Consider the following 27,970-nt stretch of genomic DNA (forward strand, 5'->3'; position numbering starts at 1 on the left):
GACGATGCATTAAGTAGCCGAGCACGTCTCCGCACTAAGGCCCACGGGGAAATGCTGATACGGCGCCGAGTCGACATAGTCAAGCAGTTGGTGGCCGAATTCAACCTGCATCTGACAGTGACTCTGGTGAAGTCGGCGGACAACAAAGCGGACTGCCTCAGCCGGGTTCCCGCTCAGTGGCTGCGCGGTCCACTGAACGGAGAGTCCGCTGGGACGTGTGGTGCTGCGGTGAATGCTGAGTGCACCAGCGGTGATGAAGATAGCTCCAGCACGAGCGGTGATGGCGGCGATGGCGTCGGGGCAGATGGGACCGAGGACGAAGAAAGAGGACGGCGAGCAGCGGTTCGCGAGGTGCACACCCGCGCAGGCCATCCTGGAGTACGGAGAACGCTGTTCTTCGCTCGGCGCGAGATTTCTCCGAACATTACGAGGAGAGAGGCGCGTGCCGTCGTGTCCCACTGTGACGCATGTAGGTCTGTAATCTTGGGTCTATCGACCCAGCACCAGTTAAGTGGAAGCCTGGGAAGCTGGAGGTGAACGAGTCCTGGACTAGGCTGGCGATTGACGTCACGCACCACCAGCGCAGTCTGTACCTGTCGGTGGTCGACTGCGGTCCTTCGAGGTTCAGTTTGTGGAGATTGCTTCGAAGGGCAGATTCAGCGCACGTCATTGAAGAGCTGCATCGAATTTTCAATGAACGTGGAGCTCCAGAAGAGATCCTGGCGGATAATGATACCGCCTTTCGCAGTCGGGCGTTTGCAGTGTTCGCGGCAAAGTGGAAAATTCGGCTGAGGTTCCGCGCCGTCTACCGCCCAAGTGGAAATGGTGTGGTAGAGAGGAATCATCGGACCGTGAAGGTCATAGCCGCAAAAACAGGGTGCACCGTTGGCGATGCCGTGCATCTTTACAACGTAACACCTCAGGACGGACAGAGCTCGGCTACGACACCAGCCGGACAGATCTACCGGTACTCGGTCAGGGACAGCGTGAGGACAGTCACTGGCACTGGTGGTGATCCATCGGACGGCAGCGGTCCGGAGGGCACGGACAGCGCCTACACTGTCGGGGACGCCGTGTGGGTCCGACAGCCTGGATCACGCTGTGGTGATAGGTCGCAGCCGGGTGTTGTTACCAGGGTGCCGTCACTTCATATTGTGGAAGTGGACGGGACCCCATGGCACGTTGGTGATGTTCGGCACCGCAGTGAGAGTGACCCTTGAAGGTCAGGGGGTGGTGTTTGATGGTGCCTCACTCTATTTGTATTTTATGTAATTGACGGAACGCATAGTAATTTTATCTCGCGCAAAAACACGCTGATGGAAAATTTGATGTGCAGATTTGGGGAGAATAAAGACAGTCGGTTTTTGGAGAAAGTTAACCGTCTTTTATATTCTACTAGAGGTACAGGCTTACGCGATAACCGTATGTTTTGAGTTATGTTATGTTACGGGTGCATTCGTTTGGGTGATTGACTTGTATTTTAGCTGTATTATTTGGGTAGATTTGGGTAGCTGTTTTTAATTGAACTGTAAGGGATGGTGATAGTTGCGGAGTGTTCAAGTGTTTTGTATGTTGGGCCCTTTTTGAACACAGCCCTACCCCTACCCTACCCTACTACCCTACCCTACTCTACCCTACCCTACCCTACCCTATACTATCCTACCCTACTACCCTACCTTACCCAACCCTACCCTACTACCCTACCCTACCCTACCCTACTCTAACCTATCCTACCCTACCCTATCCTACCCTACCCTAGTCCCTACCCTACCCTACCCTAGTCCCTACCCTACCCTACCCTACCCTACCCTACCCTACCCTACCCTACCCTACCCTACCCTTACACTACCCTACCCTACCCTACCCTACCCCTACACTACACTACCCTACCCTACCCTACCCTACCCCTACGCTACCTTACCCTACCCTACCCTACTCCTACACTACCCTACCCTACCCTACCCTACCCTATCCTACCCCTTCCCCTACCCCTACCCTACCTACCCTACCCTACCTACCCTACCTACCCTACCATACCCTACCCTACCTAACTCTACCCTACCTAACTCTATCCTACCCTACCCTACCCTACCATACCCTACCCTAGTCCCTACCCTACCCTGCCCTACCCTTCCCTACCCTACCCTACCCTGCCTACCCTACACTACCCTACCCTACCCTACCCTAGTCCCTACCCTACCCTACTACCCTTACACTACCCTACCCTACCCTACCCTACCCTACCCTACCCTATCCTACCCTAACCTACCCTAACCTACCCTACCCTACCCTACCATACCCTACCCTACCCCTACATTACCCTACCCTACCCCTACACTACACTACCCTACACTACCACCGACAGTCCAAGTTTCAGCTAAATCGGCCCAGAAACGGCTGAGATATTGCAAAAACAAATTCATCGTATTTACTGGCGAATCCCCTTGGCGAGGGGTGCCTTGTGTCGGGCTTCGTTGTCAAAGGTCAATGACCTCCCGGCTCTGACTCTTTTCACTCAGTTTTGCAAGCGAACAACTGAGCCTAAAGCACGTGCCTTCTGCTCGGCGCCGGTCGCGGCCCCATCACGTGCACACCGCTGAACCCACACCCTCGAAAATTTAATACTACAAATGAGTGCACACGACCGACTTGGCGTGAAAATTTCACCCCCGTAGCCCTTACCGTTCCCGAGCAATAGCCTGTTGCCGATTCTAGTGTAAACCCTATGGCACACCACGTCAGCACGCGCCACGGACGCACCCCCGGCCGCATCGTGCCCAAAATTTAATACGACCTGTTGAATGACGCGACCCACGATTGGCAAAAATTTCACCCTCCTGCGTCAATCGACGGCGCCGTAATAAGCCATTTTGGGAGTAACCCCGACGGCGGCGGACTTTTTAGGATTTATAATAGTAGATTTATATTTTATATTACAGAATGACAACCACCCCAGCAGCCTTGCTCGCCTTTTCATTCCCATCTAACATCTCACTTCCCGACGGCAGATCACGTACGAAGCCACTCACCGCCACATAACATCACGGCCCGACACGGTAGAACAGACAGTGGCGGCGCGGCGGCGGCAGATGCGGCGCGGAACCGCCGGCTTTGTCCGCGCTAATGTGCGGGATAAGTGGCGGTCCGTTTGTCTCCGGTTGCGGCATTAATCATGTCCAGGAGCCGGCGCAAAGACGGCACGCTCAATGCGCTACCGATCGCCGCTTCCTGCCGTGTCGGCAAAGGAGGTGGAACCGAGGAGCGGCGGCGATGTGAGGGCAAAGCGGAGGGTGTGCCGGTAATGGTATGAATGGTTGAACGGTTCGGTCCCACTCAACGGCATTTTGTTTACCTACCGAGTCATCGCGACATACGTATACGAGCTTGGCACTGATGAAACAATGTCGTGAAGGTTGAAGGGCTCATTGGAATAGCAACATAAATCTACTCAAAATAATTGATGCGTAAGACGACTGAGCACTTTCATTCACGTGAGATGCATGCTGCACCTCAAAACAAATGTATCACGCCGCCGATCTAAGTATTTAAATTATATCCACTTGACAAAAATAAACACATTCATCCATCATCACTTGACTTGACGACAGTAATGAAATAAGCTTCCTATCCCAAGCGCACAAACTTGCTAGACTGAACACTTGTTTATTGGATCCCCTTGACGTTCTTGGAAGTTCGGCTTTATCAATTACCCTACACACCAGCCGCCCCTCTGTGAAATAGTGCGGAAAGGATACACAACGCACCGTCAGCAGATAGGACATGCCACAAATATTCCAGGATAATCATATTCCCGACCGCGAAACATTATCTCACACTTAGCCGCTCATCCGTGAACATGCAATGATGCAGATGTGAGCTCAAGATACTAATGCGTTAGCCTGGGACAGAACCACTTCCATCTGTCACGAAGCTTCTATCTATCGTTCCGTAGGACAAACGTTAGACAAACCTTTAAACTTTGCTGATGCGAGGTCCTACGTGATGGAACTTTGATTGGCTGTCACGCTTCGCTATCACAACTCTACTGGCGGGAGCCAAATTCACGGCCATGAGCGTGTGTCACGAGTGACCTGCATGACTCCGTGATGGTCATTTGTGACCTTCACTTCGGACTCATTCGACCCTGCCAGTGACCGCTGGCTGCCCCAATGGGATCGGATGACGAAGCCAGCAGCACCGCCCGGCGACGAGCAGCGGACTGGGGGAGGTGCTCCCTCGGCGCCCTCGTGCTGGCAGCTAATCCAAACACGGGGTCGCGGACACGCTACCTCCGATACTGTCGGCGCCACAGACCGGCGCGTGAGCCACGAGCCGTCGCGTCGTCCCTGGGGCGGAGACAGCGAGCTTGCCTGCAATCGGCAGCGCTACGCTGGCGGCGGGGGCGGGGCCAGAAGCATGGACGGTATCACGGTAGGGTGCTATTAGTCGCAACAGGATTAAAACGAACTCCTCTACAGCAATGAGATGCAAACCAATTTGTCGTTTTTGCTAACTAAAATGCCACCTGGACATGACCATTTTTATTAAAACAAAAAAAAAGCACCAAACAGCTTCATCCTAGCGAAAAAATCGAGGTAGATACGTTAGATACCACAGTGAATGTATATGAAAAGCCCAAATAAGGTCACGCTCAGCGGAACCAGCGAAAAGACCGAGACGCTGTTTAGTCTGGAGCAGAGTTCTGCCCAGATTCAGAGAGTCAGGCGGCTGTCACATCCGTCCCTTCCCGACTCATCCTTTAACAAAGCCGCGAAACACGTGCCAGAGGAGCGCCGACAAAGGCGGGATCTTCCTTCGGAGGCGGCGGCATGTTAGAAGGAGACGTTGAATGGATGTCAGTCAGAATCCAGAGATTCAATAGAACACGCTGACAAGGCCGTCAGCGGCTGCATAATAAAATGCTAGAGATGTTACACCAGTGCGTACGGAAGCAGATTCCACAGCATCTTAGCTTACGGTGATTTGCAGCTGCAATATCTAAACTTAACGTTCACTTTCTTTTCTTCGCTACTTCGTGAAGATGCCAAAAGACGCGATACTGTAGATGGGTGACGACAGAGTTAGTTCTGGAACAGAACGCACAGGATCGCAGGATCGATCACCGGTTGCTCTTGTTATCTGGGATATCGTTCCGTCCTTGAGGTCATTGTTCCATCCGCCTACCAGAGCGGAGCCGTCTCCCGCATCTGTTTTAGACGTGAAGAGGATTGATCACCTCTCCTTCAAGTAAAATGAGGCCCAGCTACAAGGGAGAAACAATTAATAAAATGTCCAACATCCTGTTCGTTCTGCGTGCGACTGGCAGCGCCATCACCAGCCCACGTGGTTGGCGTGTGTAGCGCCAGCGACCCAACTGGATGAGTCATGATAACCGACACACAAACACGGTCCACCGGGCCCTCCGACGATCGCGGTCCCCTCGGACAGTGTCTGCAGCCTGCAGTCAGCTACTCCCTTCCCCTCGGCTGGGGCGACCGGTCGTTACTGGCCCGCACTCCGCCACCCCATCCCCAGGCATAGGCGGCGGAACGATTTGAGACAAGGGGGGGCACCATGTCTCAAGGAGCCAAACCTAGGGTACCCCCAAATCCTGTTTTCTCATCGGATTTAGGCCACTTCTTTTTCGTCACAGCCCTGACACGATGATTTTATCTTTTTTTTTTTTACTAAACGAAAATGGCAGTTCACCCCCGTATGCAAGGGTGTAATTTTATATCTCTTTGTGGGGGCATATGCACCCACAATCCTGAATTATGCCCCCACAATGATGAAAATGCACCCACAAGTCTCTTACAACTTGCAAGCGTCCTTTCGAGAGCACGGTGCCCTTCGCATGCTCTAACGGCGTCCTCCTGACCGTCTCGCGTTAATGGATAATATAGCGTTTTTAATCACTCGGCGCCCTTCTGGGAGAATGGCGCACTTTTGACAGCACCGCGCCATTCTCATGGTCTAAGGGCGCCCTCCTGACCGTCTCGCGTCCTTACGTCTCTGTTCACCGTGCATCCCTCGACTGTTCGGCGCCCTTCTGGCCTCTCAGCGCCCCTGAACCACATAGCGTTTTCAATCATTCGGCGCCCTTTTACGAGAATGGCGCCCTTTTCATGATCTCATGGCGCCCTCGTAACCATCTCGCGCCCCCACGTCCCTACCAACGTAGCACTACTGACTGTGCGGCGCCCTTCTGGCCTCTTAGCGCCCCTGGACCTCATAGCGTTTTCAATCACTCGGCGCCCTCCTAAGAGAATGGCGCCCTTTTCATCGTCTCACGGCGCCCTCGTAAACGTCTGGCGCCTCCACATTTGGTGCCCCTCCTACTGGATGGCGCCTCTCTACATCTTTTTTACGTCCTTCCGGTCAGTTTCCACTTTTAAGCGTGCATTTGCTTAGTCAGACACGTCACTTGAAGCGCCCTTCGGCTAGCAATGTTATCAAATTCGGTGTTAATTTAGGCTCCCACATAAAGAATAATCATCGCGCCCCAAAACGGCCTGGCGCAGGGCGCCCCTACAGCTGGGCACCCACAATCACTTTAGGAAAATTACACCCCTGCCCGTATGTGTGGTTAACTTTAAGCTGATCCTCCTCAAGTACCTATGTGTTCTTCCTTATTGTCGTTTGATAAATTCCATTTATCCTACATGTATCAAATTCCCAAGAAGCCATCGCAGTACTAATCAGTGGCGAATCCCAGGGGGGAGGTCACATGGGTCATGACTTAGGGCCTGGGGTCACCACATGCCTGCCAGGAGCACCACAGGCCTGACAGCCGACAGGGGCACCACAGGCCCGCCAGGGGTACCACAGGTCACGGGCCTGTCAGTGGCACCACAGGCCTGTCAGGAGCACCATCGGCCTAGCAAAAGCACTACAGGTCTTCCAGGGGCACCACAGACCTGCCAGTGGCACCAGAGGCCTGCCAGGGGCACTATCGGCTTCGCAGGGGAACCACCGGCCTCGCAAGGGCACCATGGGCCTGTCAAGGGCACCACAAGCCTGTCGCTGGCACTTAAGGATTGTCAGGGGCACCACAAACCTGTCAAGGGCACCTGCGTTCTAACAGGGGCACCACGGGCTCGCCAGGGGCACCACAGACCTGCCAAGGCCCAGGGACATCACAGGCCTAGCAAGGACACCACAGGCCTGTCAGGGGCACCACGGGCCTGTCAGGGCCCATGGGCACCTAAGTCATGTCAGGGCCCACCGTAGGCTTGTCAGGGGGCAGGGTAGGTAGGTACAGCCCACCGCTAAAGTAATGTAGGGTTTTACCAATCTCAACGGTTGGCTTTGACTGGCGATTGTTTAATGCGGAGTGATCGAAAAGAAGATGTCAATAGCTTAAGTTGCAGCTGCAAGGGTGAAGATACATATAAGCTACATTCAAAGTTTCATTGTAGTCTGGTTAATCGTTCCTAAGCTTCAGAAGCAGAACATACCCATGACTGAAACCCCACATTACTTCTGCTGTGGACTGTACCATAGTCTTTCCAGGGGCACCAGCGGCCTAGCAGGGGCACCAGTCATCACATGACTAACCAAAAATAAAGAAAATAAAAAAAACTGAAAATAGGGCACCACCAAAATTAAGTGGCCGAAATCCGTTGAGGTTTTAATTTTGGGTATAGGTAGGGGCACCACTTCGATTCATGACCCTCCCTTTGGAGTTTTCCCGAATCCGCCCCTGGTACTAATACATCAAATTTAAGGGGGGGGCACCTTGCTATTGGTGCCCCCCTTGCAGAATTCAAGGGGGGGCACGGTGCCCCGGTGCCCCCCCGTTCCGCCGCCTATGTCCCCAGGCCCTGACACTGAGTCCAGTGGAACACCAGCGTGTCGGCATGAGCGCGGAAACCCCTTCACGAAACCCCTACTCTCCATTCTTCTTAGGCAGCACGTTCCTTTCATTCCCAATACCAAAAGTTAGATATCCATAGTGTTAATTTATACGCTAGATTACTTGATCCGCCACAAACCAACTTACATAGGATTTACCTAAGCTGCCCCACAATCAATGTCGAATTCCTGATCCTTCCGTGGCCGCAAATGTCACGTTTAATTGGAAACCTCCGAGCGCAGTTCGAAACACAGTTGGACGAGTCCGCCGAACCACCGCAGGCCAATGCGTCCCACGGGAAGGACACCGGCCGGCCGTCACATACAACTGACGTCAGCCCACGGACCCACAGTGAGGTTCGTCACCTCCGGCTGGCGACCACGGACATTTACATACACGTCCGTGTTGGCGACACAGGAAACATCCCCACCGACGGAGCAATGCATCCGCCAGCAAGACTGAGGAAAATAGACCGACCTGAAGTGATGAATTGGACGGACTGGGAATTAGGAAAATGTGACGGAAATCATCAGTGAAAGGTCATGTGGTAGAGGTAGGTAGCGACAGACCTAAAGATCCGGTTAGTCAACAATCAACACCTAAAGGTTGTCTAAACGATGCATGCATGTCAGCAAGCATATGAAACTTAAGGTGCACACGACTCATGGGTGATCTTGGGGACGCCATTAGACCGGTCCGCTGACATTGGACCGCTCCGCGGACCGTGCCGGTCCATCCCGGTCCAGGCTGGGCGGGTCTCGGGCGGTGCGATCGATCGCCGGGTCGGCGGTGGTCCCTCCCTGCTCGGCGACTCCCCTGGCCCGGCGGCGCTCCCCTCTGCACACACTGCCGCAGCTAGCGGCGGGCCGTCGCCGCAGATGGCCCGCCCATGGGCGGCTGACGGGCACCGCCGCCAGAAATCGATACCCCAGTGTTGGTCACCGGACACACGGTCACCGAGTACAGCCCGGACGGAACCAGCTCTGGTGTTCTGGATCAGCTCTGGTGTTCTGGATGAGGTGGCAAAAGATGAAAATTTTGGGAACCAGACTCGAACCAGACCCGGCTGGACATTTCTGGAACCAGTCGGACCCGGTCTTAGTTGGAACCGGAACCAGTTGGACCCGTTCCCCAAAAGTCAATTAATACAAACTACTTGAAGGAATCATTAGTTGCATCATGTAAAACAGCCTATTTCCCACTGGGAATACTCATGAGCTACTGTGTGCAAAGAAACATTCACTTCATTCACTTCATATTTTGCAATAATGTGTAGTGTGCAAGATGTATAGTTTATGGTAGGACCCGGTTGGACCCGTCAGAAAATATCCAGGAACCGGTCTGGACCCATATGGGTCCAGACTGGTTCTTTGGACCGGGTCCTCGGGTCCACATTTTGCCACCTCTATAATCTGGATTAGTTGCCAGCTGCCTCGGAGGTTCAACGAAAATGTTGCATAATTATATGGAGACGTTTGATGAACGCTAAATTATATTTCATTATTTCATACAGTAGCGGCGGAACACCTTCAATTAAGGGGGGGGGGGACTGCCGACTTTTGGTCCCATTCTTTCCATGCAACGCCCATAGCGCTAATGTTAAAATGCCCAAATCAAAGGGGGGCACGGTGCCCCGGTGCCCTCCCCGTTCCGCCGCCTATGAGTTCATGGGTTTCGTTTTGGGTAAGAGCAATCCAGCTCACAACACATAACAGGTACAGTAGGTCTATTAAAAAAGTCCCCAGCACCAGTGGGCGCTGCATTCGCTGAGCCGAACCCCCGTCTGCCTGTCCCATATCGCGCCGGGCTCAGGTCAGGTAGGGTCAGCGGGACCGCTCGGTCCGGCCCGCGGGCGGTGGACGGGCGGCCGGTAACGCTTTCCGCCAGTCAGCTGTAGAATCCAACAAACGGGACGGCCACCGCTCAGCGCAGCGAAACCGGTGTTAAAGAATGGCAGTAGATGTTCATGGCCACAATGATTATGAGATAGTCATTGTTAGCCCGTGCCCCACAGGAATGCCTAGACTCTCACGCCCTGTTGGAGGGGAAATGGGGATTGATCTTCATTCTTTGAACTCAGCTTTGGGCATTTAAGTGGTATTCGAAGTAGCGTCAAAAGTAGCAAAAAGAAGAAAAAAATACTTCAGCCAATTTTGGATCGGGTCATAGCCAGAGGTCATGTCACTAGAGGTCATCGATGGTAAAATTTTGCTTAGACAGGGTGCGTTGCGCGCACCGGTGCATTGGTTTTCCTATTTCCATGGAAACATCAACAGACTCGGGAGCTCGCAACGCTAGCGTGGAGCCGAATTCATAGCAACCGCCGCAACAATGCAGCAGCGCAGCGCAGCGTGCTGCAGCGCGGGGCAGTGAAACACCGCCCAGGGCTATCCATATGTCAGGGCAATCCAACCCACGTGATGGGCTCGGCCCCAGCGGAGCATGAGGTCCAGGACTCCCGCCCAGGCCCCCTGTCTCCCCCTAATTCCTATCATCCTTTCCACTCTGAAATCGACCGAAAGAGCCTAACCTAACACAACAATCAGCTCGTTTACCGCTATGTCTGAATAATATAGTCAGATTTAATTAAGGTCAACGGCTTAGCATGTAAATAACAACAACTGCCAGTTGCCACCATCGGTAGGTATTATGAGAAAACCAATTGCTTTTCCACAAACACTAAAAAGTTTTTAGCTTAAAACTTGCATGAAATTAATCTTACCAGCCTCGTGTTCCTCTTATCAAAACGCTTCGAATGAATCAAAAGTTGATCTTTAAAGGTCATTTGAAAAATTTGGCCTATGTTCAAAGACATGACCTGACCAGAAATGGTCATGATGCATAGCAGGTGGCAGGATATTAGATTCGTATCGTGGAACTTTACAAACACTTCAGATGATTTCATAACTTGAGCATGTCTATCAAAAATAATTATGACATGGCTCATATGTAAGCTGGGTGTGTGATCGTGCTTACGAGTATGTTGAACGCAACTGATAATGTTCTGGTGGCTACAATTTCTATATTTAATTTATTCTCCCGGATTTTATATTTTTATTAATGACACCTTGACGATGTCGAGAAAAAAAAACGTTTAGGAGATTTAACAGCCTGAGATACATTCAGTATAAGGAAGGGTCAAGGGTGCTAGATCACTTCCGTCCTCGCTATCCTCAGGAAAAAAACAACCCGCATCGCCCCTAGTCTTCATGCTTCCTTCTCTGGACTGGAGGTCACCCCACCAGCCAACCTGTAGTTGACGTCGGATCCATTCCAGGACACATAATCCTCTTCGGGTGACCGTTTGGGAGACGGCTGGACCGTCCCGACAGGGCAATCGTCCCACGGGAACAGTCTCGCTTCCGCAGATCACTGTCGCTGGCTCGCACAACCCAATTACTACACCAGAGCATAGTTATGTCATAGCTCTGCAAGGGCCTTTTCAGACCGAAAGAGATGGCTCCCAACGAAACAAACAATTTTCTCATTTAGTATTGTATCTTATCAAGCACCACATGTTTTCAGAGTGTTTATTATGCGTTCTGTCCAAAAAAGCGCAGTTCAATTTTCTCCCATTGACTTGAGCGATCTCAAAATTGACCCGGCCTTTCGTCAACAATGTCAAACTTGCAAAGTAAACGTTTCAAATACATAGGTATAGTGTTGCCCATTGAAATCGCTGAAAGTTCTAAAGCGATCGGTTAATCGGTATATTTAGATATGATGAGCACAGGAACTTTCCTTGAGGTAAGGTCACTTGACGTGACCTGGTGTTATGACCTTGAATTGAAAGACTTGGGTGGGAAAAATGGGTCATTTGAAATCTGAAAATGCTATATTTTAACAATAATTGCAAACACTATCCCGGCCAAATAGTGAGTGAGAATGGAGCGATCCCCCAACCCCATGTTCAGCTCCTATAATTGAGCTAGCTGCTAGAGCCTCGCGGAAAAAACGAGCGCTTGCTTCGTTACGTGACGCAGCGACTGGTACCCCATTTTAAAATATCAGTGACCTCTTAGGGCAGGTCAAAGACCCCAAGGCATTCGATCGGTTTTTGGTAAATAACTTTGCAAAAATGGTCGCATTATCGTCATTTCGATATAATCGTGTTTTCTGTTCTCAGACGCGTCGATTTATATGCTTTTTTGTTTAGGTGAAGCAATTTAGAACGTTTACTTGAGGTCAATGTCATGTAAGAGCAACGCAGGTCACGAAGCTGTTGAAAGGAGGACATGTTGCATAACATTTGATTCGGCAAGTCTTGCAAAGTCCATTGATGGCTGTCCCGACTGGCTAGCTCATTTTGATCGGGAGTTATTGACGAAGCACTCGTATGACCCTAGTGACGTCATAAATGACGTCACGCAAGGTGACCAATGCAAAAGTGAAGCATTAGACCTTGCCAAGAATGTATGAAGTCACGATTTGAAGTGCTTGAGGTATAGTTTCAGATCATTTCCGACGCCAAATTAACAGTTTCCATATTTCCCCATTATGCTTATATGACATTAAATGAATTGCGGATTGCATCATTTTATAACCGACAACCGTGCAGAGGTTTACCTAATTAAGACGTCATAGTTGGGAGTGACCTGACCTGAAAACGTGGTTGATGTCAAGTGATCCGGCTTGAATGAAATGTAAGGCATGTGAAATGTCAGCCTTCTATCATCAGTGTGCTTTGAGCTACCGCAAAAAATACATGGTGGCGGCATCCACCCCTTCTTCTCGGCCGGCGAGGGTTAAACCTCGCTTCGAATTATTGCAGATAATAATGCGACCGAAAACAAAGCATTTATCTGTGTCTAGAACGGCCGCTGACTTGTTGGACAAGATCCCTAATCTTAACCCTCGCCGGCACAGGCCATTTTGAGTCCTTCGACGGCACAAGGGGGGGGGGGGGGTTGGTACGACCCCCCTCGCGTTTGGCCCCTGATCGAGCTAGAGCTTCGCGGAAAAAACGAGCGTGTTGCCCGTCACGAGAGGAAGCCGATGATACCCAATTTTAAGGTCCTAGGTCATCGGGTGACCTTCCAGGTCAGGTCAATGACCCGAAAACCGGGAAAATCGGGACCTGTTAGAAAGTCATAAAGTGTAGCTGCTATGTGGTTTTCCGGGGTGCTGATCACGAATATCGTGTTAGTTTTGATCAGAGATGATGTCTTTAAGCATTTAGACCAGATCGGGTCAGGTCAGGTCAAGTCAACCGGTAGGGGTTGTGACGGGTATTCGTAATACGTGTCAACCGCCTCGGACAGCTTCGTAACATGTTACGAAGGCACCAAAACTACTTCGTAAATGTTCAAATGGTTGCTAAATTCGAATTCAGCTCCAAAAACTAGCCTAGAAACATGTAAAACTCGAAAAAGTGAACCGAGGTCATCCGAGGTCACCAAAGGTCAATGACCTGACCTGACCTTCAGGTGACCTTGACACCCACCCTAATGCATGGGAGCAACATCAAATCACATGTTTGAACGTTTGAAACCACGAAAAGCTTGCAAACGCGCGGCTAATGCGAGCCGACATGCGCCGAACCGCGATTTCGGCCAAACATGGTCACAGAAAAGAGATCACAGGTCAAAGGTCATTGGGGTCAGGGTCATGAAATTTTCAGGGTAGGTGTAAAATTGATCAATGCGAGGGTACTGAAAGTTTCGTCGCGATCGGCCGCTTTTTACGCGAGTTATTCGCGAAAAACCTTAGGGGGGGTTGCATCACCCCCCCCTGTGCCGGCGAGGGTTAATTCGCTAGATGGGAATAAACCAGTATAACGCCTTTTGGGGCGACTAACGGAGCGAGCGAGAGGGTGGGCCTTGCACGTGCGAAATTGCGAGGGGGTACCTCCAACTGACTTGTGCACGGCACCCTACTAACTGGTCTATAGCGATGTGCCAAATTTGGGCACAATCGGCCCAGCCGTTCTCGAGATCTGGAAGCGGCACCCTGCATGTGCGCACGTGCAAAATGGATCCCAACTGACTTGTGCACGGCACCCTACTAACCGGTCCCTAACCGTGTACCAAATTTGAGCGCAATCGGTCCAGCCGTTCCCGAGATCTGGAAACGACCCCTACACGTGCGCACGTGCAGCAGCACCCCAACTCTGGCACATGTATATGCAGTGCCTAGTGGGTGCCTACCTACATGCCAACTTTCAGCGCAATCGGCCAAGTAGTTACCGAGATATTGCAACAATTACAAAACTGACACCTCTTCGTTTTGCACGTGGCACGTGCATAAGGGGTCACCTACATGCATCGGGAATAGTCCAATACTTGGTAGAAGGAATGAAGCTACCCTACAAAAATTACCGCGTGTAAATTGGTCAAGTGGTTGCTGAGATATAAGCTTCGCAAAAGCGTGACCACGGCCGGCCGGCCGGCCGGCCGGCCGGCCGGCCGGCCGCTCATACTCAGAAATTTCCGTTAATCTAAGGAAAGACTACGCTCGCTTCGCTCGCTCCGTAAATACTCGGTATGTGATACATATAGTTATACGCCTCGATTTGCCCTCGCGCTAAGTCTATTCTAATCATCACTGTCGCTTTTTTATCCGAGATGATGTCGCCGCTAAACGGGTTGTTTTGTTTGCTTGCTTGCGTTGAATGGCCATTACGGATTATTGAAGGATTATAATAAAATAGGAATGGGGCAAGGGAGGATATACACTGCAGGTGTTTAATTTAGATCACAAAGGCATCATTTCCGGCATCGTGCAGAGTCATTATCTTCCCCTCCTCTGCACTGCGGCATCTCTGCGCCCCACACACGGCGTCCCCACTCCACGGCCGGCCGCCGCCAACTGACCCACTCGCCGGGCGCCGCGACCTGACCCGTGTCGCTGCCGCGGCCTGCGCAATAGAGTCGGGGCTGGAATCCGGGGGTTCGGCCGGCCGGCCGCCTCTGGAGCGGGGGACTTTTTTAGTAGACCTACTGTACTATTCCTTGATGAAAAAAAAAACGTTGCCGGACAATCCTCGTTATAGCAGAAAAAAACACGGCCGCTGCCGGTCGTACGCCGTCCGATGCCCGCGGCGGTTGGCCGAGCGTCTGATGGGCGGGTCGGGGTCTGCCACCGACAGCGACCCCGACCAGTAATCGGGTCACGTCACACGGCATAGAGGGTATAATTTGTGTCGACGGCGATCACAGTAAGTGGCTATCAAAGCACGATGGAACACGCACAGAAGCACCCACAGCAACGATGTTAGAGTGCATGGCAAAGGTGGGCTTATCGGTAGCTTGTAGGTATTTTGTATCATGAATCTGTTAAGAAATAGAAATATGAATTAATATAATCATAATATTAAATATTACGAAATATAAAGGATAGAAATATAGGAAGGTTGTCAGAGGCCCATGTTACGAGACACTAAACAAGGAAAACTTTAACACACTGTTGAACACCTGCGCTCTGAACACTCACGATACCAGTCCCGATAACCGCTAATGTCCCGTATCATATGGATTAACACCTAAAACTGGGCGACGGGTTTTTGCGATTTGTTCGATCGTCAACGATACTCAACCTAAAGGTGCGGCCACACAACAAGGGGTGGCGAAGGTGCTTTGGTGTCAGCGAGGTGACGACCGACCACCGTCGACGAAGGTGTGTTCCGTAGAGGGTCACGTTTCTGCACTACATTGGAAAAACAAGGGGCGGCATGGCCATTGGCCATGGTGTGCCAGTCTGACCGACATGGCTCAACGGCAAGTGTTGGCATGGCTCAAAGGCAACGGGAGGCTCTGAGCTCCCGGCTTGAGTTGAGTGGACTCAGAAAGGCCCGGTTCCAAAAACCCGCTAGGTGCCTTCAGCAGAACATGACTTGACCAACAAGAAATCACATGACTAGCACGAGGCTAAAAACACAGTGGTGACACAGCGGAGAGATGTAATCGGTCAGGCAAGAATTTGAGGAATTTGTAGTTCCTCGTAAAACCTGTTTCAGCGCACCTGGACAAGGTATGACCAAACACAGCCATTTCTTCATCGCACAGAGGCTCTCTTACAACGAACAACACACGAATGGAATTCAGCACTCAGACAAACAGAACCGTCTTCCGAATAATCGACTAGTACCATTCAACATTACCATGGCTGGCAGGAGCAAACCGCGTGTTTTGTTGATAGTACGGTTATACAATATTACGTCCGTGGCTCCTTACTTAAACTTCGTTTCTCCCTAATAAAACGTGCCTGGTGGAGCTCTGTTAACAGAACAAAGGTTAACCGATTTAGACACATCCAATCCAAGGCCAAGGTCGTGTTTTATGTTCGGTCTGACCTTTAGGAATCGGCTCGTCTCTCACTTGACATTCAGTCTAGTGCCGGCAGATTACCTCGCGCCGCAGCGACCGGCCTTTCCACTGTAAATCCACACGACTGGTTCGCTCGACGGGACTTCACGAATGACGTGGGACCCGACAACAACCGAGCGGCGGGTGCCACTCCCGTCACCGTCCTTCCATGAAAAATATGTAACGGATCACGACCTCACGGAAAACACCCGGTCTGGCACACGAGTGGTCTGAAATCATCCAGGCCATGTGTCATGAAGCTACCGCGCTGACATCGTCATCACGAAATGAACCCGACCAACGGCCGGAAGTCACGGTGATTCGTGACGGTGTGCCGTGACGTGACGGGTGTCGTGACGTCACGGGGCCAGCTGGAGACGTGAGATGGTCTGAACGCTCGGCTGACTAACCCTGTGATTCAACTGGATATTGGTGATGCATCAGTAGGTTAGAGACAATATCTGTGATGTTATCCTCAGAGTTCGTTTGTGCTAGCTGATTCTGACATTGGTAGGCAACGAGAGATAAGACATAGCCAAGAGAAGTAATTGCCTGGTAACCTTGTAAACCAATATCCGGGGAGTAGCCACCTATACGGCCAGGACACTAAGTCAACTGTCATCAACCTCCCACTCTGCATGGGCGCTGCCCAAGATATTGCTGGTCTAGAACTGAATCCCGCCAGTCTATCAGCTCGACAGGCGCTCTGAGCAGCGGCGGCAGTCAAAGACAGGCCGACTGATCTGAGGCAGCACTCCCACTGTGGACCTCTCGGCACTGCGGCGCTGCGCACTAGAAATAGACCGGAGGACGGGCTGCACCGCGGGCCCGTCACTCCCACCCCGGCAAAGGAGCTAGAGCTCGGCACCGGCAAACGAGCTATACCTTAGTCCCGGCGAGGAGCACCAACGAGAACACGAACGTCTCGTACCGAAACGCAGAGTTGCAGGTTGCATGAGGTGGCGTATAATGTGGTGTGAATCGATTAAAAACAAGTAGCTGAAGTCTATACGCTGAACCGTAGAGGAAGAGGAAGCAAGAAACATCATTTCGTGCCTATGCTAAGGAACAAGCAGTCACCTTACTTATGCAACGATGGTAACGAGCAATATCGTTTACATAATTTAATCAGCCCTCACCGACGCGCCGTGCCAGCCTAAGTAACACAGATCACACGAAACACTGAGCAGGCATGCCAAGGAGTTACTAAGCGCGACAGAGCACTTCCGCTCGTGTGACGTGAGTCGGACATGCCCCTCGGATAAAATACACAAATATCGACACGCGTGCACGTGCACTGCAAAGATCTGCACGCACGTGCCGCTGCACACGCGCGCGCATGTGCCTTTTCATCGTCACCTCTGAGCCCGTGACGAGAGCGTAACATCCGCATCGTCACAGTGGCCCCCGTGACGTTTTGTGACGGCCCAGGTCTGGGTGTGACGCTGCTGCACCTTCCGGCGAGCAGACGAGCGGGCTGAGAATAGACAGACGTCTCCGTCCATCTCCTCCCCGAGGATGGGTTAGCCTGCGTGCACTAGCGCAGCTCCCCGCCAAGCCGTGGGCTATGAGACTTGCACGGAGCAGGAGCGAGAGGGAAGGGATTGGGGACTGTGAAGGCGTCGGCTGAAGCGAGTTACCGTATAAAAACCAAACGCGAACAGATGAAAGAGATGAGGAAGCTGGCGAATGTCCGAGACTGTTTCGCTTGCGTTCCACTGCAGGCTGGGTGAGACTGAGAGATTTCCAGAGATTGTTGACCTCTGCTCCATTTTCTGGGGTGTCGGCAGCAGGCGCGAGGGCGACTTCCGCAATCTAAACACCTTTTACGAAAAATAGGCCACACGTGTAAGAATAGCAACCCGAATTGCTGTTTATAGCACCGGCGTTAGCACCCGAATGTAAACATTTACCGCCCGTGAGCTTTTTTTTGTTTTTGCTTTACATCAGATATGATTTTTTTTTTCTGGATAACGCCAATGCAGCCAACAATGGTGAAATGGCTGGATCTGTGAGCCCAAGCTGGTCTACATTTAACGCACCGGCACGGCGTAACCACACGATTTCGACGTTCGCCATCAACAACAATATTCTCTGATATTCCCCGAGAACAGCAACCGATCAGCAGCGTTTCAGTTTCATATGATGGAAAACGTAACGCTACGGTACCTACCTATATCGGTCTCATTTTATCAGAGTAGCTAACATGCTACATGAATGCTTAGTGAAGCCGCATCAATCAGCTCGAATTGCCCCGACCAAGGTCCCTACAGTAAAAACGACGGAAAGCAGACGGCCAAACGCACGTCGATCTACCATGCATTCCCGTCACCGGCGGACAAACGTGTTACTCAGTATGGGAGCCGGGAAAGTGGCTCAATCAAGATAGCCAGAGTGATGGGCATCGGGCAAACGGCTTCCTTCCTGTGAAATTTACCAGGCGGGCGGCGGCCGGTCACAAACGTGAAACCCTCCGTGGCGCTTCCTCCTAGTGACGTGGCCTGTAGCGGTATAAGGATGACCCGGCTGTTCCATATTTTACCTGGCCTTCCCAGAGGTGCAGTAAGGTCGCGACATTCCGAGCTGGAGCAGCTCAGACGTTGTTTGTATGCCTTGCTTCAGGTGGATGCTACAGCACAAATTGCATGCATGCTTTCTTGAATAATGAAAACGGAAGGAGAAACTACGCTGCCCAGCCTTCAAAGAAATACGTTCAACTCTTATTACATTTATAGGCAATTTCTGCAATATTCGGGTGTGCAAAAAAGTTTTCTGTAGTGTACACGTACCACGGTTGTCGTCATAGCGTCAGTCCCATATCAACGCCCTCTCCGCGAAATGATATCGCGCTGAACCCGAGCCGGTTATTGAACCTCGAACCCAGTATGGTGGTGATTGGATGTATCAGCCGCAATGTTTATGAAACAGTGCAATAGAGCCGATCGGTGCCGGGTCGTATTACAACACTGTTAGCTTGCAGTGCAGTGTGATGTAATACCAATCGCTAGGCGGCCATCAACGCCACACGGGTCACAGCTCACAAGGTCTCGCTCTTTACCCAGAACTCCGGTATGCAACTCTTCACTCCATAACTCGCCATGCCAAATGCCCATGAAATACGACAATAATACAACCTGCCCGCCAAACCTACAGTCAATGTCTTGCAATGGTCCGACCTTTAAGCATCACGAGATGCAAGACCTATCACTCCGCCCTTTCCCGACACACACGGGATACGACCCCCCTCCCCCTCCCCTTCCCACTACACCCTCTATACAGCCCCTCCCCACTACACCCGCTACGCGATGTCTATTGGCACAATGCCAGGCCGTCCTGACCGACGTCCGCCGGCCGTCGGTGTGCGTCGCGTCGTAGCCGGCGAATCTGGACGGATCGGGCGCGTCTGACGCACGGCCGCGGTCCGCCCACAATGCATCAACAGCGCCGGGGAATGGATATCAGGGCCCTGTTTCACGGCGGAGCGCTGCAGTGCGCTGCGCGCGTCGGCGCGTTGGGTTTCCATGGCAATATCAACAAACTTCCCTCTGACGCTACGCTATGACGTCATCGCAAAACGCTAGCACCCAAGCGCCAGCACCATCAGCACGCTAGCAGCATTCGCACTCAAACCTCTGTTCTCTCTGTACTTGATTCTTTAGGACCTCTGTTCCAAACGCGATTCATTATAAGCTAACGGATCGCACGCAACGTCATTCAAGTGACGTCAGGGGCACGCCTCAGCTCCCAGCGCGCTGCAGCGCGCGCAGCGTCGGGCGGTGAAACAGGGCCCAGGCCAGATGCGGGCCACTGACGATGGTGGGGGGAGGGGAGGGGGCAGACCTTGATGGAGGGAGGGGAGTCGAGAGCCAGCTGGCTGCGCAAAGGACAGAGAAATGATGGATGAGGTGGTCCTATTCGTACGGAACACAAAGGACTCGGACAGAACTACAATTCAGATATGAGATCCTATACTGAGATAATGAATTGCTGTATCATTTACCAATCGCACATCGCCAACTTACTAATTTATCGATACATGCGCCCATTAGTCATAAAAAATCAAAATGCTAAATAATAATCATTCAGACTTGCATCACCTTCGCAACCTGGAAAGCCAGGTTCTGAAGAAAAAGATCCGCCTCATCAAAGCCCGTTTCAGTTAGGTCCGTAGCTAGCGATTTTTCCAGCTCCCCTGTCAGTTGTCACGCCAGCCCGCAGAGAACGGGCGTAGCCGACAGGCTGAACATTCCGCAAGGGACGTGCTGAGCCGTCGGAAGGCAGGCAATGTCCTTCCTTTGTTCTCCAAATATAGCTAGCAACTTCCTCCGGCGGCGCGGCGGCGGCTTGCAGAAATTGCTCGCCGCAATGGCCAGCGACGGCCGAGGGGTGGCGGAGAGGGCGTCAGGTTGGACGGTTGGCTACCGAGTCGATCGAACAGGACTTACCACACACACACATATACAAAACGAAAAAGGAAAAACTAATGAGTACGCATAGCAATGAGTTCCTGTGTGAACGCTCTAACACAACGTTAACGCAATAGCGGAAAAAGATAAGCCGTAAAAAAAACAAAATCTAATGGAGCATGACACTGACTAGAATTCCTCCAAATTTAGACAACAGCACAGCTGACTTACATCGGAGGCTTCCAAAAACCGAGAACTTTAAAACAAAACATCTACACGGCATGAATGGAAAACTTCGCTAGCCGACCAAAACTTGACGGAAGATTTTAAAACCTGACTCACGTCCTTTGAAATAGAGTTGCCATCTAGCCCCTACTTAGAATCGATACCCCATGAGACTTCGAACTTCTATGGCGGTATGGTCGATCCATCATATATGTAAATATACATCCACTTTGCATCTGTTTGCTGGCGATAAATAACCCTATGGCAGTCGGATATCTAGGCCACCCGCACATTCGTCATCGTCTTGGTCGTGGTATTCGCAGAGCATCCAGTTTAGGTATCGTCAGCATCAAGAGTCATCATCAACCGTCCACTGATGGAGAGGCTGCCTGAAGAGCTGAGATAGGGTTGCGCCATCGGAGAAAGAAACGGAGAGAGAGAGAGAGAGAGAGAGAGAGAGAGAGAGAGAGAGAGAGAGAGAGAGAGAGAGAGAGAGAGAGAAAAAGAGAGAGAGACGGAGACGGAGATAGAGATAGAGACAGAGACAGAGACAGAGACAGAGAGACAGCGACAGCGACAGAGGGAGAGGGAGAGGGAGAGGGAGAGGGAGAGGGAGAGGGAGAGAGGGAGAGAGAGAGAGAGAGAGAGAGAGAGAGAGAGAGAGAGAGAGAGAGAGAGAGAGAGAGAGAGAGAGAGAGAGAGAGAGAGAGAGAGAGAGAGAGAGAGAGAGAGAGAGAGAGAGAGAGAGAGAGAGAGAGAGAGAGAGAGAGAGAGAGAGAGAGAGAGAGAGAGAGAGAATATCTCAGAAAGCCTTCGTTCGGAGTGCCGTGTTTGCGCTAGCCGGGTCAATGCGACCTCAGCCTCAAGACTGAGAGTTAGAAATCGCCTCGGCGTGCCTCCCTCACTGTGCTTCATCAAGAGATAGGGCTAAAGTTAGTTCAGTATGTCGTTACCGTGCCTGGAATGGGTTTGGTACGCTTCTTTTGCTGCAACCGGACCGGGAAGGGTGTGGCATCCCTTTCAGTCGCTATGAGAAGAGAAAGGCGTTGGAGAAGTCGTTACGAGAGCGGGGGACTGAAGGACATAACACCACGTCAGCCACCCTGTCACATATGGCATGCACTGAACGAATGTCGGCCAATAGACGATGTTTGGCCTCAGCATGAGGTTAGGTAAACGGAGCGAGTGACTCATCATAAACAGAGCGGCTGGCTCACACCCGCCGAGCCATCATATGCAGAGCGCCGGGCGGACCCCACCCCTTCTTTGCCACATCGTGTTTTGTAGTTCGACGTGAGGTTGCTCTACCATGTTATCAAGTATGAAAATCGGCCATCCAGTTGACGTTTCTAAACGAAACCAATTACCCGCGCCCCGGCTTCAATCAGGCGGCGCATGCAAATTGTCCGTTTACGCCGCTCATGCGAGGCGCATGGGAACGATCACAGGCGCCGGTTGCATCACTGGGGAAAGGTGTGGCCGTTTCAGCGCCAGATAGCGGTGCAGCCGCGAGCGAGCGGTTCGTTCAGCCGCGGCCGGCGACTATCGACGTAACCCCACAGCCCCCAAAGGGTCGGGGCCTCGGCGCTGGAGGGCCCATTGCAGCGAACCCGGCTGGAGAGGGCGTCAGAGGGGTCTGTCGCAGAGGGGGATGTGAGACAGAGACTGTTGGAGCCCGAAGGGGCTGACAAAGCCCGAAGGACGTCTGTTGGAGAGGGCAGGATAGTCACCCTGGATGACCGCTGACAGACGTCACCATTAACGATCGATGGTCCAGCAACGGTGGGCAGAATTGGAAAGGTTAAAGTTGCTAAGCTAGGTGGCTGGGTCTGTAGAAGCTGGGAGGCAGGAAATATCGAGCGTCAGCCAGTGAAGAGGCCAACTACGCGTGGGCCGAATTCAACTCTGCTGTTCTATGCTGACTTCAGCTACCCATGATGAGTTTGAGTTCTGCACCACCAGCTGAGTTACTGTCAGTCTGTTTATTTACGGAGGGTGGGGGTGGCCGGAGAGAGACACTCAATGGCGTGCTTCAGAGTCCCTTACTCCACCACCAAGGCACTCCAGCGTTCACTTCAGCTACAGGGAACCCGTCAGCTACAAGAGCCTGGTCAGCCGTGGCTGCAGCAGCGGCAGACTGGCAGGGTTTACCACCACGGGCCGCCGTCGAGTGCGGGTGGAATAAGCCGCCAAATCGGCACGTCATGTTCTTCCAAATCGAACGTCATGTAAGCCCCACACCAAACGTGCAAAAAAGAAAACAAAAGGAAACACCACGTTATAAGCCGGGCACGTTTCAGGCCTGGAAGAAAGAATGACTCACTACAGCTGTGAGACTGGACGCTCACATAGCTCACTAGCTCAGCCGCTAATGAGTCAGATGGGGCTTCGCTGACGGTTTATAGACGTGGCCACGAGGCGGCGGGCGGCCACTCACGACTGGAGCCGGTCGGGAGTGAGTCATCACATTCACTGCAGCAGCATCGTCACTGCATCCAGCCGGCCGGACGGCGCCGCGAGTCTGGATGGAAGCCGTTCGTTACTGACGAGGTATCTACACTGACCAGACACCAGCATCAACTATGATCCTCTCTGTCGGGCGCAGGGCGCCGTATCAGCGTGAGCAGATAGACGCCGCGTCTGCTCTCATCATCACGCTCCACCTTACAGCTTCCAGTGATAAGAACAGACACCGCGCCGCACGCCACACGTCACGTGATCCCACCGTACGGCCACGGTGCTGTCACGTGACTACACGTATAGCCCCGGCGGCGGTCACGTGGTATGCGGCGGTCGGTCCGGAGGTGAGCGCGAGAGGGAGAGTGATTGTGATGCCGCCGGCCGCCAGCCTCCCGGCGCAGCGTGCATGTTACGGCGCGGTGTCGCAACCAGGCTGGACGCAACACCAGGCCGCCAGGGCTGGGAGTGGAGTCTGAGAGGGAGTGGGCTGGAAGTGGAGATAGAGAAGGACCAGCAGCGGTGGAGGAGATAAAGGGTCAATAGTGCAGGGAGAGAGAGAGAGAGGGAGAGAAAGAGGAAGAGAGAGAAAGAGAGAGGATGGGAGGAAGGGAGGAAGGGAGGGAAAGAGAGGGAGAGGGAGAGGGAGAGAGAGAAAAGGAAAGGAAGGAGAGATGAAGGGAGAGAGGAGGAAGATAGAGAGAAAGAGAGAGAGAGAGAGAGAGAGAGAGAGAGAGAGAGGGGGGACAGAGGGAGAGAAAGAGAGAGTCCGGAGCCTCTGCGTAATATGCTCACTTGAACATACTGATCGACTGCAAACGTCGACGAAAGAACGCCCCAGCTCGGACGCTAGCACTCAGGGATCGGCCACCACATACTGCATCCAGATCCGATGACGATGATGAGTTGGGCCTGGGGTTTTGTACGCGCGGACGGCCGAGGTCATCGGCGTCCGTTCTGAGCGGCTCCACGATACATCTTGGGTGGAATACAGCCCCGTGTTTCAAGATGATGTGCCGCCAGCTCGCCGACATGAGCCCGGTCTACTGTCACCCAACAGACCAAAAACAGCAATACATCTAAAATAGTGCTGGTGTGCATGTCTCAGGCATGAGTCAGAGCAGCGCGCGGCGATTCGTATTCATCGAGTAGGTACCGCTACCGGAGCATTTATAACGGTACATCGACAGTTGTTCGGTGGCAGACAGGTCCATCTAAACAGCCGATCGGACCAACGAGACGATAAAGTGGCAGGGCAGACAGGTAAAGTGCGGTCAGCAATGTTAGTGCTCATGTTCAGCGCCTTTTCTGGTCTGCTACTGTTAGACATTGAAACAGATATGCTCCTACAAAAGAATCGATGCCAGAGCAAGTTCTCGTCAGAAATGGTCAGACAGATCAGCTATACCAGACGACATGCAGTCAGCGCCTGACACGAGCCACATAGCACAAGACAGATCTCGTGTCCAGTCCTGGTAAATGTCATAAGCAGCATGACTAAATGGACGACTGTATCGGCAACTGTATGTTTCTTAAACGTTTTCAGGTAAGGGTCATTGTTTCAGGAGGACGGCTGCAGTTACTTTTGCAATAATGAACGAAAATAGGCTGCTCCGTCATTATGCTTACTACCTTTTAATGCCCTGGCGGCTGGCCTAACGTGAAACTTTTACAAGCATCCTTTCCAGATGTATCGAACCAATACCATGAGCAAGGGCTGTATCCATCTTTGACGCATTGCGACAGTCCATTTCAGATACTTTCGATATTTTACGAAAATGGCATCATCCACTAGCAGCCGAATTTCGGGAGCGTTCCGTCTGGTAAAAGGAAGCACAAATTTGCCAATGCCGGGGGCAATCACCCAATCCATAAAGTTCCGCGGACGTTCACGGACCACAAACTGTCACTTCAGATGTCTGACACCAAACTCAGAGTCAGCACACATTCGAACTTGATTCAGAAGCTAGCGAACTTTCCAGTTTTCTGAGCTAGGTACATCCGGAAACCAAGCAATTGAGAACATATGGGGAAATTTCAGCTGAAAAAATGCGGCTCCATTTCTTGGTGTGGAAAGCACAGGGGTGCTAGAAGCGAGACGAGAGTTTCAAATCTGACAGAATGAAAGAAAGAAAAGCATCCTTCGTCTTGCCACAGCCCCACATTTCGCTTCCGGCGGATATCGGCACCACTACCGTCGGAGAACTGGAACAGGAAGTGGCCCCTTCCGGCGCCGAGTGGGAACGTCCAGGAGAGAATTCCAGGGAGGACGGATTGCCACACCGAGAACGAGTGGGCACGACTCTCTTCTCTACTCTCCAGCAGCGCGGCGGAGAGTCGATATGAGTATCTCTCTCGAGTCGACGAGTATCTCTCCTCTCCCCTCCCCTCTCCGGTTCCGGAAACGGTCCAGTGCAGCCCCCTCCCCTGTCCAGCGAGCACAAACTGTGAGACTCGACCGGCAGAGCCCGCTGCTGACAGAGTCCAGACGGCAGTCCGGCAGATAGGCTGCACACGATTGCACGTCTTCAAACGTTAGCCGAGCGCTCAAAGTGACCCGTTGACCCATTTATGCCCAGTGTCCGCCTTCTCTGGACTTCGGAGCTGTATAACTCTCAGTGAAAAAAGGACACGTGGTTCGACCATCCTTTGTCCTAAGGACAGAAGCAGCTTTATCTAACAAGCTCCGATGTTCGATGATCATAGTGTTGATGTGCTTTCCTTAAGGTCATAAAATGACACTGATGATATCACTATGTAAGGCAGTTATTTCGAGCAGACCGGGCAGACCCTTTCCCGTCTGCCGGTCACACCATCGGGCGCTCGTGGCGTGCAAAGGATACGTATATCCGGTCGTGGTCGTATCGGACGTGCAGGGTACGGTTGATGCCGGCCTCATCTATGTCCGATATGACGGTCATGTCCGGGACGCCGTCATCCGGCCGGCTCCCTGCAACAGAGGTCATGACAGAGGTCAGCAGAGGTCATCAGACGTCAATACAGCCATCCGGCCGGCTCCCTGCAACAGAGGTCATGACATGAGGTCAGCAGAGGTCAAAAGAGGTCACGACAGAGGTCGATGGAGGTCAGTGCTGGTCACTTGGTACGGATGGGAGGAGAAGAGAGAGTGTATAAAGTATAAACTCAGCACAGGGCAATTGAAACGGACACGAGTGGTGCGAGGCAACATCACAAGGCTATGGGGATATATTACACATGTGGATTGTGGAGCGAGCGTATATCAAAACTGACGGTGACAGACAAACGGCATGCATGTTCGGCAATCTAAAAACATATCATAATGGTTCGTTTGACAATGTCTCGCCATCACCAGAATGGAAGCAGACCACTATTCTCCTCCACAGAAATAATATTGCCCCAGCCCTCATCAGATCGGACAGCACCGATGCATAGGGGAGAGCGGGGCCAGTTGAAACACGGGGTCAGATGAAACATGGCTTTATTTTCAACAATATGCAACATATGGCGTTGCCGACACCACTGCGCATCCGCGCTCGACCACTTCCTTTGTCAACGGCGTTTGGTCGGCAAACGGACGGTAATTTTGATTTGGCACTTGTTTTTGTGTTTTTGAGGGGCGTTTGGGAGAAATCGTTTTTATGAATATTTTGTGATATCTCATATACCTTTGTTTGCTGAAAGAAGAACTCCTGGCTCCGGAATAACACCTTATTTGGCCCTTCATTCAGCATGATGCCGTCCTTCCAGCTCGTTTGACATGTGCTTTACGGCGCGTGCGAGATGGCGGGAGCGGATGGGATCAATTGAAACGCTTCTCTGAGGGTCAGTTGAAACAGGGCCACAGGCCGTTTCAATGGACCCCAGTGACCTTTGCAATGGTTATTGTTCAGGGGCTGTAAACATTAAAGGAAATAGTCCACCTTTGAAATGAGCTTTTAAACTGAAATAGTAGTTTAATAGACCTCAATTTTTGACCCCCTTTTCTCCAGCCTTTTGCTTGAAAGCACACTATAGCCTGAGATATTTCTCATTTTTATCATCCGCCCATTTTACCATAGTCTATGTACTTTATGTCACCTATTATGAGGAACTTTGCACTTTTAGCTTTCCAACGACCTATTGAATGTAGCATTTGGAAAAGTAAACCGGACAGAATATCTCCTTAAGAAAGTGGCCTTAAAGAGGAAAACATCCCATTGTTAAGGATAGGTGCAATTGACCCCATGGGCTGGTTCAATTGACCCTCGCATCGGGGTCATTTGAAACGGGCGTAGAGCTGTTTTATAAGCATGCGTTTGGCAGCAAAATATGTTTGAAACATAATTTTACATATCTTAAAATAAAGCCAAAAGATTATATTTTTTCATGGCATTGTGCATTTTTCGATATGACAACTAGATCTCGCTGTGCATGTCAATATATAAAAAGTGGTTCAACTGGCCCCGCTCTCCCCTATTCCCGCTCTCCTCTCCGGGAATGAAATATTATCACCACTGGCAAGGCGACAAAGAATATCACCATCTATTCCAGGCCACAGACGGGCCACATTTGTTCGCTTTTGTTTCCACCGTGTCTGTGTAGAACGACGTTATTCTGGTGGCGAGGCACGGCAAAGTGGTGCTGAAAGCCCGACCCGCGCCGACACAAACAAGGCATTCGTCACGTGGCACGCGTGCTGCGACTCTGTCACCCTCATCAGCACGTGTCGGCCGTGACGTCTGCCGGCGCGGGGAACGCGGTAC

General features: G+C 51.8%; 1 protein-coding gene across 1 annotated transcript in view; it reads right to left on the reverse strand.

Moving 5' to 3' along the window:
* Positions 1–27,970, reverse strand: part of LOC122380291 (unconventional myosin-X-like) — a 115,438-nt gene that overhangs the window by 66,166 nt on the left and 21,302 nt on the right. The window contains exon 2 of the mRNA XM_043363337.1: positions 26,090–26,196. Coding sequence (XP_043219272.1) covers positions 26,090–26,196 — 107 coding nt within the window. The remainder of the gene's footprint in view (positions 1–26,089; positions 26,197–27,970) is intronic.

This window comes from Amphibalanus amphitrite, unplaced genomic scaffold, assembly GCF_019059575.1.
Source record: "Amphibalanus amphitrite isolate SeventyFive unplaced genomic scaffold, NRLGWU_Aamphi_draft 000094F_arrow, whole genome shotgun sequence".
Taxonomy (NCBI): Eukaryota; Metazoa; Arthropoda; class Thecostraca; order Balanomorpha; family Balanidae; genus Amphibalanus; species Amphibalanus amphitrite.